This window comes from Accipiter gentilis, chromosome 26, assembly GCF_929443795.1.
Source record: "Accipiter gentilis chromosome 26, bAccGen1.1, whole genome shotgun sequence".
Taxonomy (NCBI): domain Eukaryota; kingdom Metazoa; phylum Chordata; class Aves; order Accipitriformes; family Accipitridae; genus Astur; species Astur gentilis.
The window spans coordinates 15,181,367-15,207,161 of record NC_064905.1 but is presented as its reverse complement, the minus strand read 5'-3'; the positions used below and the strand labels follow the sequence as shown (position 1 = coordinate 15,207,161).

The following is a 25,795-nucleotide window of genomic DNA, read 5'->3' as shown; positions in this document are numbered from 1 at the left end:
GCAACATCCAAGCATCACCTGAATACTCCCCAGAACAACTGTCCTCATGTTCTGGGAACACTCAAAATCTAGGATACAGGATGTCTCACTCCCTGCTCCCATTAAAAGAAGGCTTTAAAATAGTTTAAGCTACTTCTGTACAGTACGGAACAGAGATACACCTTCAAAATTCCTCCAGAGAAGTGAAATGGAGCTTAGTGTTTCTGCACACTTCGTGTAAGCTGTGCAACAGCACTGTTTTGCCAGCACTGTTTTTGCCATGAAGTGTAACACCATAAGTTTTAAGAGGACGAGAGAGAGATCATGCATACAATGAATTACTTGGATGCTCTCTAACAAGGCCTGCTGGTAGCCTACCCTCTTTGAAATAGTCCTAGCAGTGTAAACTTTTTTTTGCCTGTTTAATAAGACTTGCTAGAAAAAACACCTAAGCAAATCTGAGGAGTTTGTATCTGTCATTCTCTGCTGTATCTTATGTACAACGATGCATTTTATTTCTTTATTGATTTTTCTTTATTTGTCAATGCTTAAACAGTATTCTTTCAATATGAAGTGAGACTCATAAAAATACTAGATATAACATGTTCGAGTCAAATTGGGTACTTCTTTATTCTGGTATTACAAGCTACAAAATATCTTATTTCAGAGAATGTCCTGCTATACAGCAATTTTTCTCAGTCCCATGGAGCTTCATTATAGCAAGGTCAGACTATGTGCTGTAGAGAAGAGAATTTATATTTTATCATAGGGCTAACTGCTATGCTCTTGTAATGACCCTGAAGGACAGTAAATGCTCTAAATAATTTAATTTCTTTGGAATATAGTTCTACTGTGCTACAGGAGTTAGAGCAGATGTAGGAAAATAGAAAATATTGTGGTATATTTTAATGTGATTCCTACTGAATACTTGTGAGACTGTTTGGCTGCCGTAGCCCTGTCCAGAAAGGGGACAGTGAAGATTTCTGGAATTCGATGTTTCCAGTGTACTCTCAAGGGAGAGACCTCCCTTAAGACCCTTGTGGTACAATGAGACTCCTCAAAGTCTAATTGCTTCTTGGGCCAAGATGGAACATATTAATTTCTCATGTCGTTGAAAAGCCTCTTCCATAATTTCATGTGCTGTGCTTTTAATTTAATGTTTTTCCATTTTCTTCTTTGCAGCGGTGTGGAAAAGTGTGAGAACTATTTGTAGTACTTGTCCTCCCTTTCTGCCCAGTCATCTCTGCCCGAGTCAGCATCCATTATTTTGCATGTTTCTGTAAATATCTCAGGATGAAACTTGCTTTTTTTCAAACAGTAGGGCATAGATTCATATAGTCTGTGATCTGTCATCACCCAGAAATGACGATGAAACTGCAGCTGAACAGCTGCATAAGAAGTCGTTCAAGTCTTGTGTTTGTACAGTTAATGCCTTCTTTACTCACCCTTTGAATTGTATCCCAAATTTTTTGATGCATTGTTCTATTGTCAGGACCACTTCTGAATTTTAATCCTGTTCTCCACTTAGCTGGCAACATCAGCAGATTTAACAAGCATACTTTTCATTCCAGTATCAAAATCGATAGATAATTTTACAGGGTCTAGAAAGATGCTGGCAAAGATTGTTTTAACATGACCTGAATGTTTGCATCAAAATGTGTAAGTTTATATTAGATTTGAGTGAATTCCAATTTGGATATTAACTGTAGCAACACTCAGTATACTCAGGTTTGTGTCCTTCAGTGGAGTGGTGCCACCTCCTCTTTCCTGTTTGCCCACTTGTTACCTGTCACAGAGAGAACCTGCTTGTTCTTAGTTTTTAATCCTGACACTACTGTAGTTAGTAGCTGTTCGGCACTTTTAAGGTGACATTCAGAAGTGATTCGTCACCTTTTAGGCATGTACAATGTTTCAGTATCTGCATCCCTAGCCCTGCTCTTCCTCAATTCCCCAGATCTGTTCATTGTCTTTCAGTTACTGGAAATCTCATCCATCTTCCACAAGCGCCCTGAGACTGTCAGCCAGCTTCTTCCCAGGCCCAACTAATTTATTTTACCAGTTTCTATTTTTTTCCCTATTGTACCCTAACCAGGCTCAGTGTGCCTCATGCTACGCTGGCACTATGAGCAATCAGGTAGTTTCTTGCTATAGTCCAACTTGCAGCCGCCCATGTCAAGCGGCGATCACTACTAGAGAGCATCTCTAGGAGTGACTGATGTACCTACACAGGATCTAGCCTTTAGATTCAGCATTTCAGTGTAGATTACTTGATCTTTCCTGGCCTTGGGTCAGCATCATCTCAGCCCAGGAGAGAGGCATGGACGATTAAAAGCCTTGGCATAAAGATGCATGAAGTTCACAATTTCACGCTGTATTCAAAAGGGGTAGAGTGAGACCTCTTGAGCAGCTTGCTTAGGAGAGAAGTATTAAACCTGGGAAGTGTGATCAGATGGCACATACGGTACACACAAGTACTGCAGGGAGTTCTGCCAATGCTTTCCTTGTGGAAGGAGGAGTGGCGAAAGGGTGGTAGACGCTGTCTTGCTGGGTACGTGTACTTGGCACTTCAGCTTTTAACTGGTGAGAAGTGTCTATCCATTATTGCAAATGCAATGTATTTTTAAGGTGCCCAGAACTTTCCATGGGATAACCTTCCCCATATCATTCATGGTAGTCCTTAATTGTGTGATGTGCATGTTCTGCAGGTCATCTTTACAACCCATCAGTGGTGGCTTGGTTTCCTAGAAGAGGTTGAAGACTGAAGTTGGGATTTTTGTGTTTGGCTTTTTGTTCCCAGTGGAATAATGCAGCTTGTGCCTGGTCTCAAGGTGTGGCTTGTGCTTCCTGATGAGGAGAACTGCTTCCAGGAACACTGTAATGGTACAAGAGTCTCCTACAGCTATTGCCCAGCTGCTCTGCACTGCAGTGTACAGCAGGATGACTCCTCACCATCGAGGGCAGTAATTCTGTGTGCCACCTTCTGCACAAGGAGAATCTGGAGATGCAGACAGAGCACAAATACTTTAAATCAACTGGCAACATAAATGGGGAAATTGGCGGTAGCATGGCTCAGATTTTTTGAGTAACTGGGGTAATAGCAGTAAGTCTGATTCCAAGAGGAGTGTGATTAATCCTGGCATAGATCTGTCCGTTTGCTGTTGCTGGGTGCGATGTACTAGTTGTCTGAGCAGTAGTTAAATAACTTCTTGGGAAGAAGAGGCATGTTAAATGTTGCTTTTTAGTGCTGATATTTTCAGTTTAACATAACACTGTCAAGAAGCATCAAGTCTGCCAGGAAGTTGGTAGAGAATTTACTTTAAAATTCTTTAAACAGATAAAAGGAAAACAGTGGTATTCTATTGCTGAAAACCAGAAAAATGTGGTTTTGCTGCATTGTTGCTAACAAAAAGCTGTGCTGAGACCAGTGCTAACAGTGTGAATCAGGAAGCAAAGCAAAAGGTGGACTCCTTCAGAGCACCTCCTGAAGTAATAGTAAATGTTTAATTGAAAAAAAGATATTTTTTTAAATTATTTTTTTCCTAAAACAAAGCTGTCACAGTGATTGTTATAGGTACTGTTGGTTTCCCAGTGACTGGGAGGCAAGCAAGCAGTGTCAGCACTGAAGGTAGTTCATGAAGAGTGTGGAAAATAAAATGGGAAAAAGCTTGTGATTCTTTTTGCTTTAGTGGGGTTAGTGGGAACTACTTTGTTCAAGTGATGTTTAAGTATTAAATGAGCATGGTATTGTTCCTGGTAGCAGGACATAACTGGGGGAAAAGTACTCTCTGAAAATACCTGTAAGCCTCTTGATGTCTTAAGTTCTCCCTAGAATCCTTTTGGCCTGGGTCTTTATTCAGCAGGGGAGGTGTGGGGGGGTCCTGTGTTACCTGGCCATGTTTCCAGGGTCAGTTTATTGTTAAACTGCAACTGTGATCTGCTGAGCAAGATGAGCTGGCGCAGCGTGTCTGGGGATTATTTCCTGTACTAGCCGGTGAATGCTGCCGGTAGATGATTTGACGTCCTCTGGGTTTGGGTCTGACTTTTCAGCCGATGACGTTGTTGTTCTCAGATTGTGCCTGCTTTTGAATTTCTAATGGGATATATTTCTATAATTTTATGTGTAACTCCTAATGATGGATAAGGGCTCAAGGAAAAAAGCAAAATACAGACTTTTGTCCAGTATCTTTCAAACTACATTAGGCAAAAAGCAATTTCTAAGCTTGATATGCAGCTTGCTATGGGAAGCATTCTGTCTGCTGACATAAAACACAGTGTCTCACTACCTGGCACACAACTAAATGGGAATTATGGTTCTTATTCCAGTTTTTGAGTCATATCTGTCACATAGCTTTTGTATGGATTGAATATAGTTTTCAGTAGCAGTAAATGTTGGGGGGGGTGGGGGGGGTAATCTTTCTGGAGCATTTCAGAACAGTGGTATTAACGTTTCTGAAGCCAGTGTACTCTGCATGCTGACAAACCTTTGCCCCTCACCAGAGCATCAAGTTGCTGTAATGTGCTCTTGAATTTTGCTTGAATAAGTTTGGCACCGGCCCAATTTCTGGGAAAAAAGGTAAATAGCTGATCTATGCTGTCAGCTGTTGCAAACACTGCTGCAGGTGTGCAAGGCTTATGGATACCTTACAGTGCTCTGCCTGCTTTTCTGAGCAAAATCCATATCAGTTTTGTTCACTATTATGAACTATAACTGACGGCAAGCTTTCAAACTGCCTTGCTCATCCTACCTCAGAAAACATGTTATAATGCAGTCTCATGTCTTACTTGTGCCTTTCTCTATAACAAAGTGCAAGGCATCCTGATGATACCATTTGCACATTGGTAAGTCCCAAAATTGAGTGGTTTTCTCTTGATTTGTCTGTCTCTGCGGAAAATATTTAGACTTCTTCCTTTGGGTGTCTAGCAGGTAGGTTTTGTCCTATCCTCAGTTCAAAGATTGTTGGAGTATTAGCAGCCATATGTCTCTCTTCTGTTTTTTGTTGTGGTGGTGTTTGTTTGTTGGTTTTTTTAATACCAGTTTATACCAGGAGTTATACCAGGGTTTCCCAAGGACCCAGTGCCCATCCAGGTAGATTCCATTTGATGAAAGACACAAATTGTCATAGTTCTTTCATCATTCAAATAGTTACAAATGCTGTAATTTTTTTTTCCTTAACTGAACAAAGTCAAATTTGCAGTCACACATTTGCCAGGTCCACCTATGTGCAGCACCAAGCTTAGTTGTAATCTTGTATTGGTTGTCTAAGTGTTGTGAATTTCACTTCTGTGTAGTATTTCTGTGTTGAGGATATATGGGATGTTTGTTGTGGCTTATCTTTAATGAGGCTTCTGCATTTCTGCTGGTATGGTGTATGGTTTGATTCTCTTAGTATTCAAAATATTTGGAAGTTGTGTTCATCTGAGCAGTCCTTGGTTGGCTTAATGTTCCTATAATCTGATTGGGAGTTTATAGCTGGAGTACAGGGAGTTCATGGAAATGATGGAATTAATAAGTTTTTTATCCTGCATTTTTATTAAATCTTAATGCAGATTATTCAAGTGTTTCTGCATATGCAGCATAATCTGTAAGTCTAACTGGTAAGTCAGATTTCAGAAACAGTGCTCCAAAGTCTGTCCTTATAGGAAACCACTACAGCCTGTGTGCTCCTGTTAAATGGAGCATGGATATATGCAGACATCTGGAGGATTCTGCTCCAAATGTCTGTTTCTCAAATTGATCTCCAAACCAGCTTGTTCACTCTTATTTCTGTGAATATAAGGCTTGTTGTATTTAAGACAGCTTCAGATAGCACTAAATGCTGTGGAAAACAAAGTGCATCTCTGTGGATCTCATGCTTGTAGCTTCTGCCAGAAGTTGTGGTCAAAAACCAGCTCTTGGACACACAATAAAATACTACATGTATGTTGGTTCCTTGGGAGAGTTTGCCTACTTTTAAGTTTCCAGAAAGCATGTAAAGCAGAAAGGGAAGGTGGGAGGGGTGGGAAGTCTTTAATCTCATTTGGAATAGCAGTTCAGAGATTACTTTTGATGAAGATTACATCTTCATACTTCATGTATTTGCTCTCAAAGCCCCTTTTGGCTGTTGTACCTGAGGCAGGGTGAGTAATGGGTTGTCTCCCATCTCGACCGGAGGGTAGCCCAGGGAGTGATGTCTTGTTTGGGAATTTTATAATGTGTTGCTGTATCTTTAAAGCAAGGTCAAAGAAATGTGCTTATTGCTTGAGGGGGAAAAAGAGGAGGTTTCTGATGCAACTAAATGCCTGCAGGAGCTTATTCTACGGTTTTGAGCAGATCCCTGAGACATGCTACTATGTGGGAAATAGAGCATTTCTCTAAATGGGAAGGGCTGTTTTAGTGAACAGAAAAGGTAAGAAAGCAACAAGTCCTGTTCTGAAGTCTAAAACTAGGCCAGCTGGGTTTTTAACAGCTGGAAGAACAAGTCTGAGACTGAAACTGTAATGCTGTCACAAGGTGTGCTAAAACCTGGGGAAGAACTCACCACTTGGTGCTCTGCGCTGACTTTGGAAAGGCACTGCGCATTTGGAAGCCTGGATTGAATTAGTCAAATAGTAAGTTTAGAACAGCAAACACTGCAAAGCCATAATATTATTTCTAAAGGTAAGTGAAGAACAAAGTGTAAAGTGTTTGGTAGAGATAGATGACCAAGCTGGATGTCATATCGCTGTCCTCAGCTGATGTCTTGAGACTTTAATCACCTGATGAACCAGGGCTTCTTGCTAGATAAAATTTTGTTTGTACTAAGGGATTTTCAGCAATTGAGGTTGAATAAAACTTGTTAACTGAAGGAATTTAAAAGGGGAAAAGTTTCAGTTCAAGCAAGTGCTGTTCTAGCACTTGATACAAAAAGCTTTCTGCATTAAAAAGTACAGTGTCTGCTAATATTGCGTAATGCATAAGCAGTAGGCTGTCCTGTCCACCAAGGAGCTGCATGCCTGGCGTTCTGCAAGGAACATATTTCTTTAATAGCTCTACAAGCAGCTACCAAGTGTCCCTGGGTGTTCTGCAGAAAAGCCGCTGCTTTGTGTCTGTATACACTGATCTGTTCAGCTGTTTCTGGTCTGGCTGCGGTTTAATCAGCTGACGTGTGGTAAGGACTGATCCAGAAGTGCCCACAGTATTTGTGGCTCTACTTTCTGAAGGAAGCAGGCAGTTTTCATACCCTGAAGCGTGGCTTTCTCAAAGAAGAGCACAAATCTGAACATGTGGATTTCAATATTACTGGTGTTTCAGTTGGGAGAGAGCATGATAGCCAAACAGCAGCATGGTGCGGGAAACTTTTAGGTCTCGTTTGAACCTGTTGCTTGGATCTGAGTCACAGCACAGCTGTGAAAAGGTACTTGGCTTTTTTGTCTTTGAAAGCACGTAGTCGTTCCATATGATGTGCTGCCATTTAGTCCCATGTTGCTTTTTAATAGTTCCTGAAATGTTGAAGGTATGGATTATGTTAATGTAGCTTTTAAACTTCTGATGGACTGAAATAGCTTCAAAAATTAACCTTTCAAAAACACTTGGGTAGATAGCACAACAGGCTTTTAGCAGCTTGCTTTCTAGTAGTGTGCTATCTCCTGTTCCAGTAAATGAAGAGCTTTGACTGAACAGGGTTATGTTTGGCTTCCTGACCTAGGACGAATGCCTCCAGCTGATGTTGGAGATATTTTTATTTTTCATTAGATCATCTGAAAAGCTCAGCTGTTTTCATGCCAGTACAAAGGATGGAGACTGTTTGTGCTGCACAGGTGTTGTACCAATTTGTTGTTCAACACATGCTAATACATCTCTGACAAATCAAAAAATAATTGTATTTCTTCATGGTGCAATAAGACTTACTATCTGTTTATTTATGAAAGGATTACCTACCTTTAGCATCGATGGTCCCACAGTCATTAAAATCTAGGCTTCTTGCTGCAGTGAGAGGGAGGATTCTTCCTGGTTTCTGCCAGACCTGTCTTCTCTCATGTTTCCTGCCTTCCAAAACCTTTTGGGTCCTCTAGGTTTTGGAAGACAGGAGAGAGGCTGCCTATAGATGTTTCTTATTTCTCCTTTGCTATGGTACAGATCATGACAACTAGGTTGTACCCAAACTGTGAGCTCTTGAGTCTTCCACTGAGTCCACTTCAGATTGCAATTTCCTTTAATAAATAGAGGAATGGTTTCTGTTTGCTCTCCCTTTCCCTGATGTTTTTCTGGATTGTTTTGTCATCTTTGCCTTCTTGTTGTAGGATATAAATTCAAGATACACTTGCTGAGGTGCTGGGATAAATGAAGAGACTTGGGATGGAACAGATGCCCCTTTTAACGCTGTCTCTGAAGATCATAGCTCCTTGGGTCTGATCATAGTTCCTTGGTTTGAAAGAAAATAATAAATCAGCAAAACAAATGTTTGAACAGGGTTTGAGATCTGTACAGCATTATGATTAGCGTATGCACTTCAGCAAATCTTTTTTTTCCTTGTGTGTAGAAAACTCTTGGCTTACATCTCCATCCACCCTTCTTTTATTCTGGCTGGAGCCAGGCACACTAAATAGTGATTAAACAAAAAATTAAAATTCCATTTTTGTGCATTTGGCGTTTGAACGCTGATCACTTGCTTTGGCGGCATGTTAAGTAACAGCATGGTAGACAACAGAAGGGGCTTATTTACAGCAATCTGTCTAAATCAATTTTCAATGTATTGCTTAATATGCTTTTCTACTTTAATTCATCTTCAGTTTTTAAAAAATGAAGGATGGAAACAGGCAGGAGATTAGTTTAAGATATTGCTGGAGAAGTAATCACTCCTTAGTGGTAAACAACTTCCAGTTCTTAAGGAAAAGAAAATGTGCTTGGGCTGAAACAGAACTTATGGGCTTGCTGTAGGAGTTAATGGATAAAATTCAATGGCTTGTGTACTTACATAGCTTGACTAGATGATCATAATGAACTCTTCATGCTTTCAAATCTGCTTTTTGCGTTGCTGTTTACAGCTGACCATTTCAAAACCAAAGATTTTTGCAAAATGAGAAGCTAAAGTAGAGCAAAACAGAAAATTGCAAAGGCTATAGCCTTGCTGACCTATTTTATAGGACAGAAATCCAGATCCCTAACCATGCAGCATTGATAACTACGATGTTCAAACAATGGTCACTGTATTCCACAGTCAAAATGCAGATACAGGTGGGATGTGGCAGTGGGGTTTGGACAAAAATGTTATGCCTCCTGCTGTGCAGTTAGAATTAATGAGAAATTATGGTAAAAGTGAAAATTGACATGAAATATAGCATTAAATGTAAGACATAGCTCCCTGCAAATGAGATGTTTGTTTAATAGTTAAGGCAAAAGTCAGTCCTAGGAAACTTGCTGTGTTTTGCAGATTGCTTGATATCACAGTCTAGAGCGTCTGTTGAAGGGGTATCATCAAGTTATGCAATTTGCATAATTGAGTCAAATCCCATGCAGCATCCTTGAAGGAAACCACTAAAAAAAGCAACACTCTGGTCCCTGTGTGCTGTGTCTGGATTTCTAGAGCTCAGACATCTTTTACAAAGAAAAAAAAAAAAAAGGAAGGAGGGGGGAAGGAGCTTTTAAAATAACATCAATGTCAGCAACCTGCCCTTTTTCACGATGAGAAAGACTTTGAGTGCATATGTGCCTATCTTCCCTCTGCCCATGATGGCGTGTTGCCCGCAACTTTACACACTGCTCTGCTAATAGTGATGACATGAGCATAAAAATTGCAGTCAAGTGGGGGGGAAGGCAATGTTTTGTCATTCATACTGACTTTTTTTGGTAGTCTGCTGAAATTAAGTTGGTCTTGAAAGTGTGATTCTTAACAAGAAATACGATGCTAATCAGCCTGATGCAGCTACACCTTCCCTTCGGGGCTATGCGGATCGTGGGTGCTGGCAAGGTCACTGAAGCAAAGACACCGATATTCATTTTCTAGCACTGAAAGTCACTTTAAAGTTAATGTTCAGACATTGTTGACAGAACTTGTCAGTGACTCACAGCAGACTTTTCAGATAGGGTGTTTTAATAGTGACCTGCAAAACCAGTGTAAGCATTACATATTTGCTTGCAAGGGATGCAGTTAGAGATACTCTAATCTCTTAACGTTTACCCAAGTTGAATTAAATTTAATGGGCCATTTCTAAATTGGATTGACTAATTTAACTTCTCTGCCCAAGACCGAAAAAAGCTCCAGAACGCAGCATGTCTGTCATGACCATCTGCAGCTATGTCTACCCTTCAAGATTCTAAAAGCCACTTAGAGAGGTATGTGGATCCAACAGAGATTAATGTTGTTGTTTTATCTTGTGTGAATCTCGTTTGGCTTTAGTTGTACAGGGCAGTGACATCATGAGCACTACAAGCAGAGGAACAGATAACGAGTCACCCCACACAGTCTTCATTTTATTTTGGCAGTGCCAACGTGAAGAAAAGTGGGTCCTTGTAAGTCTCCAAGACTGAGAGCTGTACAGCGCCCGTTCCTAAGGGCTTAAGGTTCCAATAACTCTTATTCCATGTGCCTCCGAAGTCCAACACTACGGTTCAGAAAGGTCTGAATAACTGATGCATGTACTCCATAGTTTCCCCTCTTAATTTAAAGTTTGCAAATTACTGAAGTTTTTTCTCTTGGCCTGTGTGGCCTTGACAGGGTTTAGCTTAGCTCAGCTCAAAGATGTTTTTGAGAGTAAATTTATTTGGGACTGAGAGAAGTAATACATCTATCTACCAGACTTTTTGCTGTCTGCTTGTCTGATTTGGGCTCTGTACGTAATACAGTAGCAGTCTCTGTGATTTTTTTTCTTTTTTTCTTTAACAGCATTGGAGGATGGCATGCTACTGCCTGCTTTTACTCAGGATTGCAGCATTTAAATTGCTTGCGTTGGGTTGTTGCTTGCTCTGAGGGTATTTAAATGTACATTGCTGACCACTCTGAAGAATAGCTTGAAGCTGTGCAGAAAATTTACTTCCCTGTTCACTTTATCCTATATTGAGCGCACAAATATAAGGGCAGCTCCAGCCCAGAGCCTGGTAGTGCTCACCATGAGCAGGGATGGCTGGAACTGCTTTTCAGTGGCTTTTAGGTTACTGCTTGGCCTGCTGAGCGTTGGCTGCTTTGGTGGTACAGCTTTGTAATGGTGCGAGATGCCCCTCCTGAAACAGCCGATAGCCCAGTGGTGCGGCTTCCCTCTGGAGGATGCTGGAGATGGTGTGAGTCCTTTGGGGTATACTTCGAACTTGTCTCCCATCTCTTGAGAGCTGTTGTGGAGGGCAACTCAAGATCCATCCCATTAGTGTATTTCAAAAGGAGAGCAATCCACACAGGTACCTGCAGCAGTGTATCTTCTAAGGGATGTTTTCAGACTGGAGTTCAGAGGGAAGGGGGGGTGCCTCTGCAATTCTAGTTTAAGTTGCCTGAGTCCCAAGAAGAGGTGGGATTTAAAACACTCTTACCAGTCCCCTGTTAGGCAGCTTGGATGTCTTTTTGCTAGTGGGTCTCTCTTCCTCTTTTTCTCCAGAGTGCCTGACTTCCCCTGGTCACTTCACAGGGGCTTGGCATAGGGTGCTGAGTTACCACGTGCACAGTGGGTGTCATGAGGCTCAGAGTTGCACTGTGTTTTTCGCCTTTTAGATCTAGTCCCTAGACACTCTTGCAATGCTCTCCTCTTCAGTGGTCTCTCAGTGGGATTTCTAGAGTAACTGCCGATAGGGGGTTTACACGCATTGAATAGCAGCAAATGGCAGAAGGGATAGTGCCATTGTAAATGATTTTCCTGGTGTGCTCATTCAGTCCAGAGTGCTATAAACAAGAGACAAAAGAGACTTAAAATATTGAGGTTTCAGACTTGCCAGTTGTTCCTATGCCCAGTATGACACTTGTGCACAAGCCTAGTGCTCAGAAAGTTGGCAAAACTCTCCTGGCAAGAAGGTGCTCTGGTCTGCAAGAGCTTTCCAGGACTTTTCCTGGCAGGGTGTATGCTGGAGAGGAAACTGTCCAGTGAGCAGGCCTGGCAAAGCAGGGATCTTGCAGAACAGAGGCAAAAATCTCACAGAATGGTAGTGTGCTCTGTGGGTTATCTAGTGGGGATGATCGGGATGGTGGCATGTTGTCTGAAAAATTAGAAACCACTGTGGTGACCAGAAAGTAGACATGCTGGACTGTTGCAGTAGCACAAGGTGGCTGCTTCAAGGTGCTGAAAATTTGATCAGTTTTACACCAAGAATAACCAAGTTGCCACTTCTACTGTCTGTTTGTCACACAGCTGTCATCCAGACCTGCTCACGTTAGCCAGCACAAGCTAGCAAAAGTCAGGTAGAGTTTGCATAAATTATTTGTGCGAACATTAGGTCAGACAGAGCCATGGGTAGATGCTGAAGTTGGGTTTGCCTGTCCCTCACCCATGCCATGCCCTGGCTCACTGCACCCTGAGGAAGCATCTCAAACCACCTCTGCTTGCACCCACTGTGCAAAAGCAGCAGCAACCTCCTGTGGTGGAGCAAACATTAGGTTTCTGGCTGGTGTTAGCATATACCCTGTATGTTTTTCAAGGTGCTCTGTGACTGCGTTGCTGACACCAGCCTCAAATTGACCCGAGGACTAGCTGCATGCTTAGTTTTTCCCCAGAAGTGCTGTTGTCCACTGTGTTCAGTTTGCCCTCCCAGTGCTTTCTTGCACATTTGGTTCCTGGCTCACAGATTCATCTTGACAGTTAAAAGTACTTTTGCATTATCAGCAGGTAGAAATTCACATAAGAACAGTGGTGTTTAATGGGATGGCTAGAAAACCACAAGGCAGGTTGACCAGTTTGATATTTATTTCTGGAGAGTTCAGCTGAGCCCTTCCAGAAAGGGAGAACATGGTTCTTCACCACAGCTCTGCTGCTCTGGAGCTGCACTTACCTTTTCCTGCTGATGGGAATTGGTGAGGCTTTTGCAGTGCCTCTCATGAAACCCTTTTCCCTCAGCAAATGTACGTCTTCAACACGTGCAGTCAGAGGCGAACTGAAGACATTGGATTGCTGGTGGTGATCTTAATTTTCTGTCCTGATAGGTCCAGAGTAAAATTCAGGAAGGTACGCTACCAGTTTCTGTATTTGAACAGAAGTGGATTTAGAAGAGTAGAGTTCATGTGCTAAAGGGACAGTAATTAACAAAATAAAAATGAGCTATTGTTTTTGATTCATATAGCTTCATCAAGGTGGAAAATAAAAGAACAGATAACAAAGATGAAGAAAATTAAGGAATCATGGGATAAATGGAAGAAATCAAGTACACCATCTAAATATAATTCTACCGGGATTTTTCTCAGTGGTCACTTTTCTTCTGGGTGTAACTGACCTTTCCTGGTAACCTGCCTTTTCTGGCAGTTGTCTGGTTTTCACCACTGTTGTAGTATGGTCCTGCTCTTGCCATGCTGGCCTGAGAGTTCCTTTCCCTCCATCTTCCTGCATCATAAGTATTTTTCAGAGAATATCCTTGTTAGCTTCAGGTGGCACAAGTGGAGGTTCCTTAATACTTGTTCACATCATGAACTAGCTATGTGACTGACTTCTTGTCCAGCCTAAGTGCCCGTCAGCTCTCCTTCAGTGAAAATAAAATTAAATTGCAGGGACCAGGAAGGCAAATGCCCTGAGTATTGATGTTAGTTAATTGAAATGTATAACTCAGTGCCTGGTTTCATGGATGAAACTTGACTTCTGCCAGCTGTGTTACCACCTGCAAAATGTCAAGAAGCTGAGTGTAAATCATTCTATGATCTGTGATTGAAAGGATCTAGATTGATTTAAAATATCTTATGGGTGGGGGTGTGTGTGTGTGGGGGGGGTGTCTAATAGTTCACAGGGCATGTTTTAATCAGATTGAGCTCTATTACTTTTAGACCACTGGTTTATTAGCCTTTGGCATGGTAATGCAACTGGCACAATTCAAGGTTTTCATGCAGTTCCTTTGCTAAGGGTTACCACCCATAACAGAGCAGGTGGAATAGAGCACGTACCTGCATTCAGCTGCTCTAGTTCACTTTGACATCTTAGCTGAAACCTGTCTCCACTGATGGTTTTGTAAGCTAATACACTGGACTCCCTTCCTGCTGACAGTTGCAGAAGAGGTGTGATGCAATGGGGATAATCTGCAAAACCTTCACAGCAAGGTTCACTAGAGTTTATCTGTCACACTGCAGTGAGGTGAACTGCATCAGCTGAAGTCTAGTGCCTTGGAATAACAAGTAAAATGTCCTCTTTTCCCAAGACAAATCTAGGCATGAAAACAAAGAGTTTGTAAATTAACTAGTCAGGCAAATGATGTCTGTGTCCCAGATGCCAAAGATGCCTGATAACCCTGCAAGGTTACTATGCCAACCGTTGCTTTTTGGTAGTTGTTTGGTTTGATTGACCCATTAGTGAGACTTTAAACCTCTTGCCCTCCAAGGAGGGAAGCTTTTTTTTCTTTCGAGGAAGTTCTACCCTGTGGAGTACTCTCTGCAGGTCATGAGGAATTAAAAGGAAAAACCTCTTAAGTTCTTTGTGTAACTACTTCTGCAGTAACGATGCTACAAATGACTTAGTTTGTACTCTACCAGCATATTACTACATAATTGAAAACTCATTCTCGGAGAAGATGTTCTCTTCTTGACCCTAAAACCTACTTAAATATATTTTGTTTTGGTTTGGTTTTTTTCCCCTTGGATTTTGGGGATGTCAGTGTTTGAGAGGTATTGTGGTTTTCCTTCCACACAACATAGTCTCTTTGATCCTGAATTTACCCCATCTTTTGCTATCTTGTTTCCAAAGCAGCCATTGCTTTTGAATTTCAGGAACATCATCCTGAAAAGATGAGCTCTAATTGGGTTCAGTGCAGGCTCATGCCTTGTGTAAAATTTGCTTTTAAGTTGAGCAGCAAGAGTCTTAATAAATGACCTTTTAAATCTTATTTTGATTTTATTCAGGTATAGTAGTGTGCTCATTAATAATGATCCAGCAATAGGTCTCCCATTATAGCTTTTTTGTTAATTAAATGGGATGTAAGATGTATTGGATGTTTTCAAAATGAAACTAGGATTTTTTAATAGATTCCCTGATTAAGAATACTGGTCTGCATACATGATGGTGCCCTGAAAAAGAAATCACTTAACAGCTGTAGATAGAGCACTGTTCTGAGGCAAGCAAAACTTGCTTCCTCCCTCAACCATTTCAGGTAAACACTACTTGCTTGTGATGGTCTTACCTTAAGGAAGATGTTTAATCTCCTTTTACAGGAATGGGAGGCTGTTAAGGAAAGGTTTCACGTGTTGTGTATTTGATATATCCAATCTTTTGTTTAAAAGGCATCATATGTGAGGCAAAAGAAAGACCCTTACTTTGGTGTCGGACAAAGGAAAAAGGACTGGCATAACAAAGAAGCTATAAGGAGAGACTCTGAGCGTGTAGGTATGTAAGATGACTATTAAAATGTTTTAATAAAGATTGTAAATTAGTTTGATATTATTTCATAGGCTGAGTGCAGAGCAGCATGTTCAACTTCAGGGTCAAGATGATGTTCTTGACGTGAGGCAGCAGTTACTGTGTGTTAATCCCAGTTAAAGCCTTTCTCCCCAACTCCATAATAACTGTTTTGAGGTGAAAATCTATTGGTAACGTCTTGATATTTTTAGGATAGGTGCGGTATTGATTTTTAAAAAATTTACCAAAAACATGTGCCTGTACCTCTCCCAAAAATGAGAGACCCAGAAAGGAAGAAGAGGGATAAGAAAAATGTTCTAGATTGTAACATTCATGCAGGTTTTATTCCATGGTTCAGGGTTTTGTCTTGCATTGCATAAAAGGGCCCATTTTTAACATCACAGCTTTACACTGCTGTGTCTGCAAGGGCTCTGCCTCCTCTGTGCAAGAGCTCAGGTTGTTAAATATACATATCCATCTGTGCTGGAAAAAGCAACAGTGATGAGGTATTCAAACCATATGTATTCTTCCTGCAGTGAAAAAAACCCCAACAACCACACTCTATAGATCCTCCATGGTGTTGCCATAGCCCCTTCATCTGACGTTAGAAGGAAGGCTTCTGACTTCTACAGTTTGCACAGCTAAGTGGTTTGTAGCAAAACTGCCTATCAAATAAAATAGTTAGGTTGACATGGTTGACCCAGTGCTAAATGTGACATAGAGCACAATACTAATGAAGGAATTTTCAAAGGGCTATAAGGTAACTGCTGCTTTTTTGATATATGGATTACATTCTGGCCAGTTAAGCACCAATTAGTAGTAATGATGCATGTTTACTTTCTGTCCATCTATAGGAAATGGAGAACAGGGAAAACCTTACCCAATGACTGACGCAGAGCGAGTGGACCAGGCATACAGAGAAAATGGCTTTAATATCTTTGTGAGTGATAAAATTTCTCTGAATCGTTCCCTTCCAGACATCAGACATCCAAAGTGAGTATACAGTTTGCATTTCTACGAGTGAAGGTTTACAAGCCCTATAAATTACCACGTCAGCAGGAGCATGCTCTTTTTTTATTATGGACTCTTGTACCTTTGTTCATCACACACAGTCCTTTCACAGCTGGGTCCTGTCTTTTAGTAAAGAACAGTGTATAGTAATTGCAGTGGTAAATAGGAGACCAAATCTGGGGGAAAAAAATCTGCTTTTGATTCTAAAAGACTTAAAATTACCAAAAACTTGCAGCCCTGCGCAGAAGAGATCTTGAACTTAACCCAGTAGAGGTGGCTACTTCCTTCACCTCTCGCAATGTGACAGTTCAGTTCCTGAGCCCACTGACATAGCCAACAGCTTTTAGTAACTAATAAGGTGGAGCTATTTCTTTCTGTAGTGGAAACTGATGTAAATGTTTGACTCAGTTGACAAGAGTCCTAAGTGTACCCAGGTGATGACTTTATCACTAAACACCTGTCCAGTTCTTATGTTGGCCCCTAGCTGGAAATGACCATGAAATGCTCAGAAGGTGAACAAGGTTTGAGTAGCTCCACTCAACTACATATGAAGAGTTTTATCAGAAATCCTTCTGATTTATGGATTAGTTTCTTAGGCATCTTCCTAGTAAAAAACCTCCTCAGGGTTTACAAGTAGAAACTAGTTCCAATTGAATGCTGGCTTTTGAGTTCATCTATTTTTGGACATTATCCCTTAGGATGGTGTCAAACTGGATTTTGTGCAAGCCAGAAGGAGTTTTTCTTTAGCAAAAGTGCTTCAGCTAGGACTTAACCCTTGTTTATACAAAGCTGAGAGGTTTTTAAATACTGTTTGTGAGGTTCTAATCTGAACGCATTGTTAGACATTTGAGTGGAAGCTTGTGTAAAGCCGTTTTTATTTAGTGAATCTGAATTCAACATCTACTTTATTCATGAGATATAATTTCCAGAAGTCAGGTTTTGTAATTTGTTAGCTGCACATTTGAGAGATTACCTCTTCAGCTGTCACAGCAAACTAATCAAATACACTGGCTTGACACCCTTTCTCAATATATACTCATAAACCAGAGTAGTGAGTATAGCTCCATAAATATTTTAGGCATGCAGCTGAAATGTTCAAACATAGAGATAAATCAGGTAACTGAAGATGCTTGTTGATCAGCCCATACTCAAGTTCTAGGAAATACAGTTTGAGTTTGCTAACCTAAATTATACCTGGCCCCCATTTATAGGGGCTGCCGTGGGCTCTGAGAATTTAAACATCAGACAATGCCAATATTTCCTCAGCTGAGGATTCAATATATTAACTCACATCCCCCATTGTTTCCCAGAGTTGCTGACTATTCATTGCTAATTCTACTACTTAAACTTTTTTAAAATATGAAATTTCTAACTCCAGTCCCCAGTTACCCCAGTCACCAAGCAACTTAAGCTGTGATTAATGATGCTGCTGCAGCTGGTTTGCTTGTTGCTTGACACATCCTTTCTCCCACCGTAGTGAGTTATAATTGTGGAGGTCTCAAGGAGAGGGTAACCACTGTGTGTGTAATGGATGCTAGGATTAGCTGGGCAGGGAGTGGGGTTACGTATAATGGAGATTTGCAGTAAAGGAATTCACAACTGAAAAGGTCTGTTGTGCATTCCCTGTGCCCATTAAAAAAAGATATACTTGAAATGGTATGGTGTGTGTTATTTGGGAGGTTGATGAGGGCAATTTATAAAAAAGTTAGGCTGAGACGGAGTCCATAAAGAGCATTCTAGAAAGAAGGGAGCTGTGTTTTAGAGCACTTCCTTTACCTGGTCTTTTACAAGTGGTAAGAGATAATAGAGGCTTTGTCATTTGGAGATGGCCCACAGACCGAGGGGAGTGTAAGGAGAAGGTGAACTGGGCAAAGATGCACCAACTGTCCTGTCCTAAGCTTTGGGGCCCCAGCTAGGATTCTTCCCAACAGCTGGCCTGGGTGGGGAAGGACAAAGAAGCAGCCAATGTGTTTGCTGCCTTCTGAGATGGTTTGTGTGGACCTCTATGTACCAAATAGTGTGTCACCTCTGCTATCTGTTAATCGTGGGAATCGAGGGGCTGGGGGAGCGCACGTACTGGATCTGCCTGGTGCACACATACGATTGTTTCAACAGTCATGTCTTCCCCTGCTAACATTTCCTTTAGGTGCTTCTGGGTTTTTTAATATTAAATACTAATTTTGCAGGTCTTGTAAAGCAATTGTAGATGTGGTAGCTGGAGGGAAACAATTTTTCTCCATGCTTAATGGTTAAACTTAATAGCTAAAGTTTCCCACTTGTTAAAGTTAGAAAATGAGAATCCCAGTTTAAGAAGAGTTAGAAGAGACTTGGGCGCTCTTGTTTCATATTGGAACAGAATTATAGCTAGTAGCTATCTCGGAAGAAGGTTAAGATTGCAATGCCAAGGGCTGGCTGAAAGCCGTCCATGCAGCTTTATCTTGCATCTTGCATCTGTGCGTTGCAGCCATAGCCTGCAAGCTCTTGGCAGGATCCCCAGACAATTCATTAGACCCAGAATAAGCTACTGTCCTTTCACGCAGGCACCAGAGTAACTTCCTGTAACCACAGATTTATTGAGCTTGTGTAGCATAGGTGCATCCTTCTCCATTCCCTGGGAAAGGTACCAGGAAAAAGCTGTCACTGCCAGAGCAGCTTTCCTTCCCATCTGTCCTTCCGGGGAACAGCAAGGGAATTACTGTGTGCGTGCACGCACTGCATTGTGCAGGTAGCGAAACCCTCGCTGAGTGCCTGACGGGAGAGAGTCTGCAAATCGGCTCTGGTGCAGGCTGGTGGTATGGCAAGGCGGGGAGCGGAGTATGACCTCCCTCCCCTGCTAGTGGAAAGAGGGCAGCCTACCCTGCTAGCAATGTCATTAATATATTCTAAAAATCTCTATTCACGTAGCCACTTCTGTTTTGCACTGGATGTGTGAGGTTCTAGGAATGTAATAGATTTCTGTCCCCTAGTGAACAGCTACTGGGTGTTTTTTAACTACAATTGTTAGCTGTATGACCTTAGGTGTTACCTCTTTAACAAGGTTCAAACTCTACTTAGGGCCACACCTGCAGGAAAATAAACACTGCACTTATTGCTGCAGTTTGAATTTTCTTCAATAAGCTACCTTGTAAACACCTGCACAAGGCAAGAAAGTGTTACCCCTATCTTAATTTTAAGAAGATTAATGCTGTGGGGAAATACCCCCAAATTCAAGGGGTGCGTATGGGGTCTCTGCAGACCTAACTCTCCAGCTTTATCCAAGTTCTGCAGTGCTTTGTGTTCAAAGCCCAGCCTTCTTCATTTCTGTCTGCAGAACTGATCCCAGGTGTCAAACTAGACTTGCTGAAAAATGGGGAAGACAAGATTGATTATTTAGGAAAAGTATGATTTGAATAATTGTCCAGCGTGACAAAGGAAGCCTTTGGTAGAGGTTGGAGGTTGATGTATTACTGAGAGAGGTGGGTTTCTTTATCGAGCAGTTCTTACCGTGCAATTATGCTGTCTCTTCTGTGTACTGTTCACAATGTCTTGAACTTCTGGGACTGTTTAGGGAAGGTGCTGTCACACAAAATCCTTACTTCTTGCACATTTTGTTTAAAAAATTTGGATGACAGTTATATCAGTTATATAGGTGATTAGAGTGACTTGCTTCTCTGAAAATGGAATAAGTGAACTAAACCAATGTACTGATAATGCCTAGAAGAGATACATTCAACTTCTTGAAAGAACTTCATAGAAATTCCTCTTCCTTGTGATCTTTGAGGTATAAGGACAGGGGAAACAAGTATTTTAGAGACTTTTGTATCTTAAGCTATAACTGAAGTTACCTTTAAAAGCAGCTTCAGCACCTAATAGATCCCTCTGACTTTGTGTTGCTAAGTGTCACTGGTCATTAGCAGTCCTCACTTCATACAGAAATATTTTTTTTTTTTTTTTGCCAGGTAAACTAGATCAGGTCAACACTGGCTTGATAACGCCTGAAAGTTGCTGGTTTTTTTCAGGCACTTTGCATCAATTTGAGGAGCAAAGAATGAAATAAGTTACTTGATGGTAATTAATATGAAAGTGCTGGAGGGTTTTGGCACCACCTTTTGACTTGCTCTATCTATGTCCAGCTGCAAGAATAAGCTGTACCTGGAGAAGCTTCCGAACACTAGTGTGATAATACCGTTCCACAACGAAGGATGGTCCTCTCTCCTCCGGACAGTGCACAGTGTCTTAAACCGTTCCCCTCCTGAGCTGATAGCAGAGATAGTGCTGGTGGATGACTTCAGTGACAGAGGTATGATAATTTGTACATAACATCTCCACCATGTCTACCTACCTATGCTTACCTACTTAAGGGATCAATGAACTTGCAGATACATGTCTGATGACTTGAGGTTTTTTACTTGCCAACAGCAGAGCTCAGGTAAACCTTGCTCCTGTACCTTTGAAAGGCCAAAGGTCTAGCAAAAAAACTCATGTTCTGTATTCAGTTTGTGCTGGTTTAGCTGCTGATGGCATGGGCTGTCCTGTGTTTTGGACAATGTGAATAAACAGGGAAGCTGGTTTTAATGTTCTGCTAAGGGCCTGTGTAGCCCTTAACATTTAAAACCCAGGGTTAAATGTTTGATGCTTGGAATAAAAATTTAAAAAAAAAATAAATAGGGGGGGAATAGCTCACTCCTCACATTCTGAATTATTTTTTTTCTAGACACAGAAAATGGTAACAGAAGCCTTGATAAAAGGCTTCCACCCTGCACTGCCTATGATTTGGCTTACTTTTCTCCTGAATTTTGTGCTCCTGAAAAGTAAATCTGCAACATCCAAAACTTTGACTGCTCTTGCTTGCAACTACACTCCTTATTTTGTACTGCACTGACAGTAGTCATCATTTTGGATTGGGTTTAAGCGCTACATGCAAAGTAGTGTAGTTGCTGGCGTAACGCATCACCACAAATGAAACAACCACTTGTAACTGCAGCAGCAATATCTAGAAGTAGTTGCCAAATTTACTTGTTCTGTAGCAGAAAGGAAAGACGTCTTTTTCTCTGAACTATTTAAGTGCTATATGATATAAATTAAGCTAGACTTTGTCTTGTAGCTTGCACCCTTGCTATGGTAGAAAAGGCAATCCAGCGAAGGAGGAATGAATGCCTCTATCATGTAGACATTGCATAGCTAGAAAGATCACATGGGAAGTCCTCTGAAGTAGCTGGAATTCTCCTGTCTTGAAGAGGGTACAGTGACTTTAAGGGGTTATGATCAGATCTAGCAACTGTATTTTCTCTTTTAAAATTACAAAGACTATTTAGTTTTATGAGCTGCAGAGTTCAAGAGTCCTGCCACTGAAATTACTCAGCTAGGGGAAAAGAGCTCTCTACATGGATACTAAAGGATACACCTCCAAAAATCTGACACGTAGGAAGCTCCTAAGATGAGCTGGGAAACAAGCTTGTGAGTATTTCGTGTTCTAACCTATACTGACTTTCAAATAAGCACTACCCAACAGCTATTGTATTTGTTCTAAAGTACATCTCTAATTAGTCTGCAAGGCATGCTGGTTTGAACAAATCAATGTTATATGAAATAAGTATTTCTTTAGAGGATTTTCAGACTAAGCTGGGGAGAAAAAAAAACACACCCTCCTAACAAGGTCTCTTTATTGCTACTCAGTCTAGAAGCAAATTAGACAAGCTCATGCTGTAACCACAGCTGAATTGTACAAACAAGTGTCGTTTGAGAAAAGTGGAAGTAATGAAATCTGGTTTCCTGTGGATCTATTTTCCCTGTTCTCTACATGTGCCCTTCTGACCAGGCAAAAGAGAGCACTCTGGCTCTGCCACCCCTGCTCCTCATCAGACTGTACACATGCTGTTTGTCCAGCTCGCTCTTGCTCTGTTCTACCTGTCTCTGATAAGATGCAAGCCCTTCTCTGTCAGTCATCCATCTTTCATACAAAGGTTGCAAAAGTAGCTGAGATTTAACTTGTGTGCAGCATCTATTTATAGATGAATATAAGAGACTACTGGTGTTGGACAGTGAGCTAAATTGTCAAGGGAAGAGAACGACACACAGGCAAAAGGAGTGCTAGTAACTTTTTTTTTTAATTAAAAACAGTGTTTTCCTCTAGCTCAGTTGATCTATGCAAGTTGGAACAATTACTGGTTAGGATGAAACATTTTTCCTTCACTGCTGTCCATTCTGTATCCGCACTGTAGTGTTTCCTGCTGCCTGCTGCTCCTTTTTCAGCAGTCAGCATTCTTCCTTAACCACACTGGTGTTGACTTCCACATCCTTCCCTAGGTTTAAATAGATCCTTAGTCTTCAGGAGACTGTTAAGTCCTAAACATGTGACCTTGACTTGAAAAGGCTGCTGGTTACCAATTTCTGGTTTTAATTTATCCATTGTATATATTTTAAAAAAAACCACAAACACTTCAACCCAATACCTGAGAATTGATAATTTAACGCATCAAACTGAACTGCATGAAGGAGCAGAGGCTCCAGGAAAACTTTTACTTTGTGTGTTGTATGTTTGAAAAGGGCACATTCTGGGATTTGGAACTGTTAGGCCACTGTTCTGGTTATCTGTTTCTTATGATTAAATTGGGCAGGTGATAAAAACCCTGTGTTTAAGCTGATGATCATCATCACTGTGCCACAGAACTGTGAACCGTAAAAGGAATGAGGAGAGATTTCTTGATTTTTTTTCTTTGAAAATCATCAATTATTAGTCCTCTGCATGGTGTGCAAGGCAAAATGCTGTGCTTCTGTTTCAAATGCTAGTCCCACAAATTTGTAACAGCATCTTTCTTTTAAAATTGTAGAATCACTGTTGGACGTAGTGATAGTAGAAGCCACATTTGAGATCAGAGAGGCATAGCAAGAACAGTAAATGTCAGCTTCTTCCCCAAAGAGATCAGTAAATAGTCATCATAAACTCCAGTGAAAAGCAAAAGATGAAAAGGAGAATTGCTCAATAAAAATCTATTATTAATTTTTTTATCGAGAGGTTATCCTGGCAAGATAAAATATCAGACATACTCTGCTGTACCTCATGATGGCCTTTCACTTGAGGGTTGTCTAAACAGACCTCTAGCCCTTTAATAACTCTTTAAAAAGGCTAACCTTCAAGAACTTGGCTTTCCTTGGCAAGGAGACTATATCCCTCTTGCTAGCGTTTCTTGTGTACTGACCTGTGTTGGGGTTAAACGTACTGGGCTTTGCCAATCTGCCCTTGAGGTTCTGTTAGCGTTGCTTTCTTGTTTTGCCATTGCACTGGCTTCTGTAGGTGGTGATGTTAGTGCCAATCTATCAGCCTCTTTCATCCGTGTGTATCACACACGGAGAATCTTTGCTTCACGTGAAGTAAAGAGGACTTTGCTAATAATAGAAATAGTAAGTATGGAAACCTGGCTATTGCACACATCAGTGTTTTTTCTGACAGATGTTACTTTCCTATGTTTTTCATCTGTTTTTAAGCTTGAGAGTAAGGAATTTTTGGTGTAACTACGAAGAGGGTTGAGAAGTTGGCTAACAAAGTGATAGGAGAGTGAAGACAGATTTCTGGGTTATTTGGTGGCTGCTGTGGTCTGCAGCATACCTGAGAGGCAGCTGTGTTGCTTTGCATTATTGGAGCTCTTGGACAGATGAATCATCATCTGGAAGTGTCAACAGCCATTTATTTCTTAATTTGTTTGAGAGACACAATTCTGTGACCTTTAGCAATAAACATTTTTCAACCAAAAAAGGCGTCCTGATGACAGCAAATCATAATAGCGAGCAGCAAAAGCTTTACAAGTCATGTTTTTGAAATGTTTCCTTTGCTTTGTATTTTAAAAATCAAGATGTGCTGGAACAACTTGCTGCCTGGATTTTTTTTTTTTTTTTGCATGCCTGTATTATAATGCAAATGATCAAAATCTAGCCTTACTTCAAACAAATTTAGTGCTGGATTCCACATCTGCCATAGTGCTCTAGGAAAGGCTACCTGTCGGTGGGATCAGTCTAATGCAGTACAGTGGTAGCATCCAGTTTGCCTTGAGCTGTGGACCATGTTGTCACCTCCAGCAGCTGTCTTTGACACTTGAATCTTTCTTTGTGGGGATTCCCTTGTTAGGCTGAGTTAGCTTAAAAGAAGCTGCTTTCCAGCACGTGCCATTGGTCACAACAGTGTCAATATTGTGGGGCTATTTTCTACTTTCTCTGATAGTCTCTAGTATCAACGTAGCATTCCCAGCAAGACTATGATAGCTTATGCTTTTTCCTTCACAGACTCAGCTGGGATGTCTGTGATATAAGGGCTTTCTTCTCCTGGCTGTAAGCATTTCAAAACAATTGTAGGGGTTTAATGTGCAGAAGAATATAGCTTATATTGAAGAGGGAGGCACCCATTCAGCAGACTTGGAGAATAACAATTAACCTGCCCGGTGTTGTGTGCCTCTTCCTGCATGCTACTGAGAACTGCTAAAGACCCCCAGACTGGCCTCCTCAGACTAACCTCAGCTATTTCAGGGTGGTCCAAAATAGCGCCTACCCTCCTGGATAAGCAGAAATCAGAATACAATACATGTGAATTACAACTTTAGAATTCCTGACCATAAAAAACACCTAGCTGTGGCAGTGCTGTGTGGATTTGGGGCTTCACTTTTAATTTCTATAGCTATTCTTTAGTTCTGTTCTCAGTTAAATTAAGCCTTTTCATATGCTGGCTTGCAGGGTGCTAATTATATCCCTCTGAGCTTGTTGTTACCAGAATGGCCCTAAGTAAACTAAAATGCTTTTTTCATGTATATCAGTTTTCTCCTGGGGACTGTCAGATATGAAATTTGTTTGCTTTTTGATTATTTAATTACAATGCTGCTGAGTGGTAAGTGGGTTGCATTATACCATAGAAATGGGAGGAGGGGAAGAGAAGTTGAAATGCAGGTCAGTTTGTAACACTGCTGGTTTTTGTACTGGTTCTGATGGCATTTTACTATTGATAGCAGGCAACGAATGACAGGCAGTTCATGATTCTTCAGGGTCTGCCTCAGTCCCTAGACCTACAATCTGAATCTGGCAGTGGCTGTGAGAAATCGAGCAGTTCATCTCTGGTGTCTGCCTTGTACAGAAGGGATTGTTGGTCTCCATCTAATTCTTGTACCCTGTGGACACCTCTACTGTATAAGCTATCTCTAAGTTTACATGAACAAAGGTAAAGCTGTCCTCTGTGTCTCGCTAGATAAATGAACAGCCTTAAGCTGAAGGAAGAGAAGGCAGAGTATAGTACGCTTTCTCTTTGCAGGATGCTTGTCTAGATGTTCTTTGCTTTTCACCTGATACATATTTGGTAGCTCTGTACAGCAGTGGAACATCAAGTAAA

General features: G+C 41.1%; 1 protein-coding gene across 1 annotated transcript in view; it reads left to right on the top strand.

Moving 5' to 3' along the window:
* GALNT10 (polypeptide N-acetylgalactosaminyltransferase 10) overlaps positions 1–25,795 on the top strand; it is a 90,987-nt gene that overhangs the window by 27,140 nt on the left and 38,052 nt on the right. Inside the window, exons 2-4 of the mRNA XM_049829610.1 lie at positions 15,324–15,426; positions 16,293–16,431; positions 20,562–20,728. Coding sequence (XP_049685567.1) covers positions 15,324–15,426; positions 16,293–16,431; positions 20,562–20,728 — 409 coding nt within the window. The remainder of the gene's footprint in view (positions 1–15,323; positions 15,427–16,292; positions 16,432–20,561; positions 20,729–25,795) is intronic.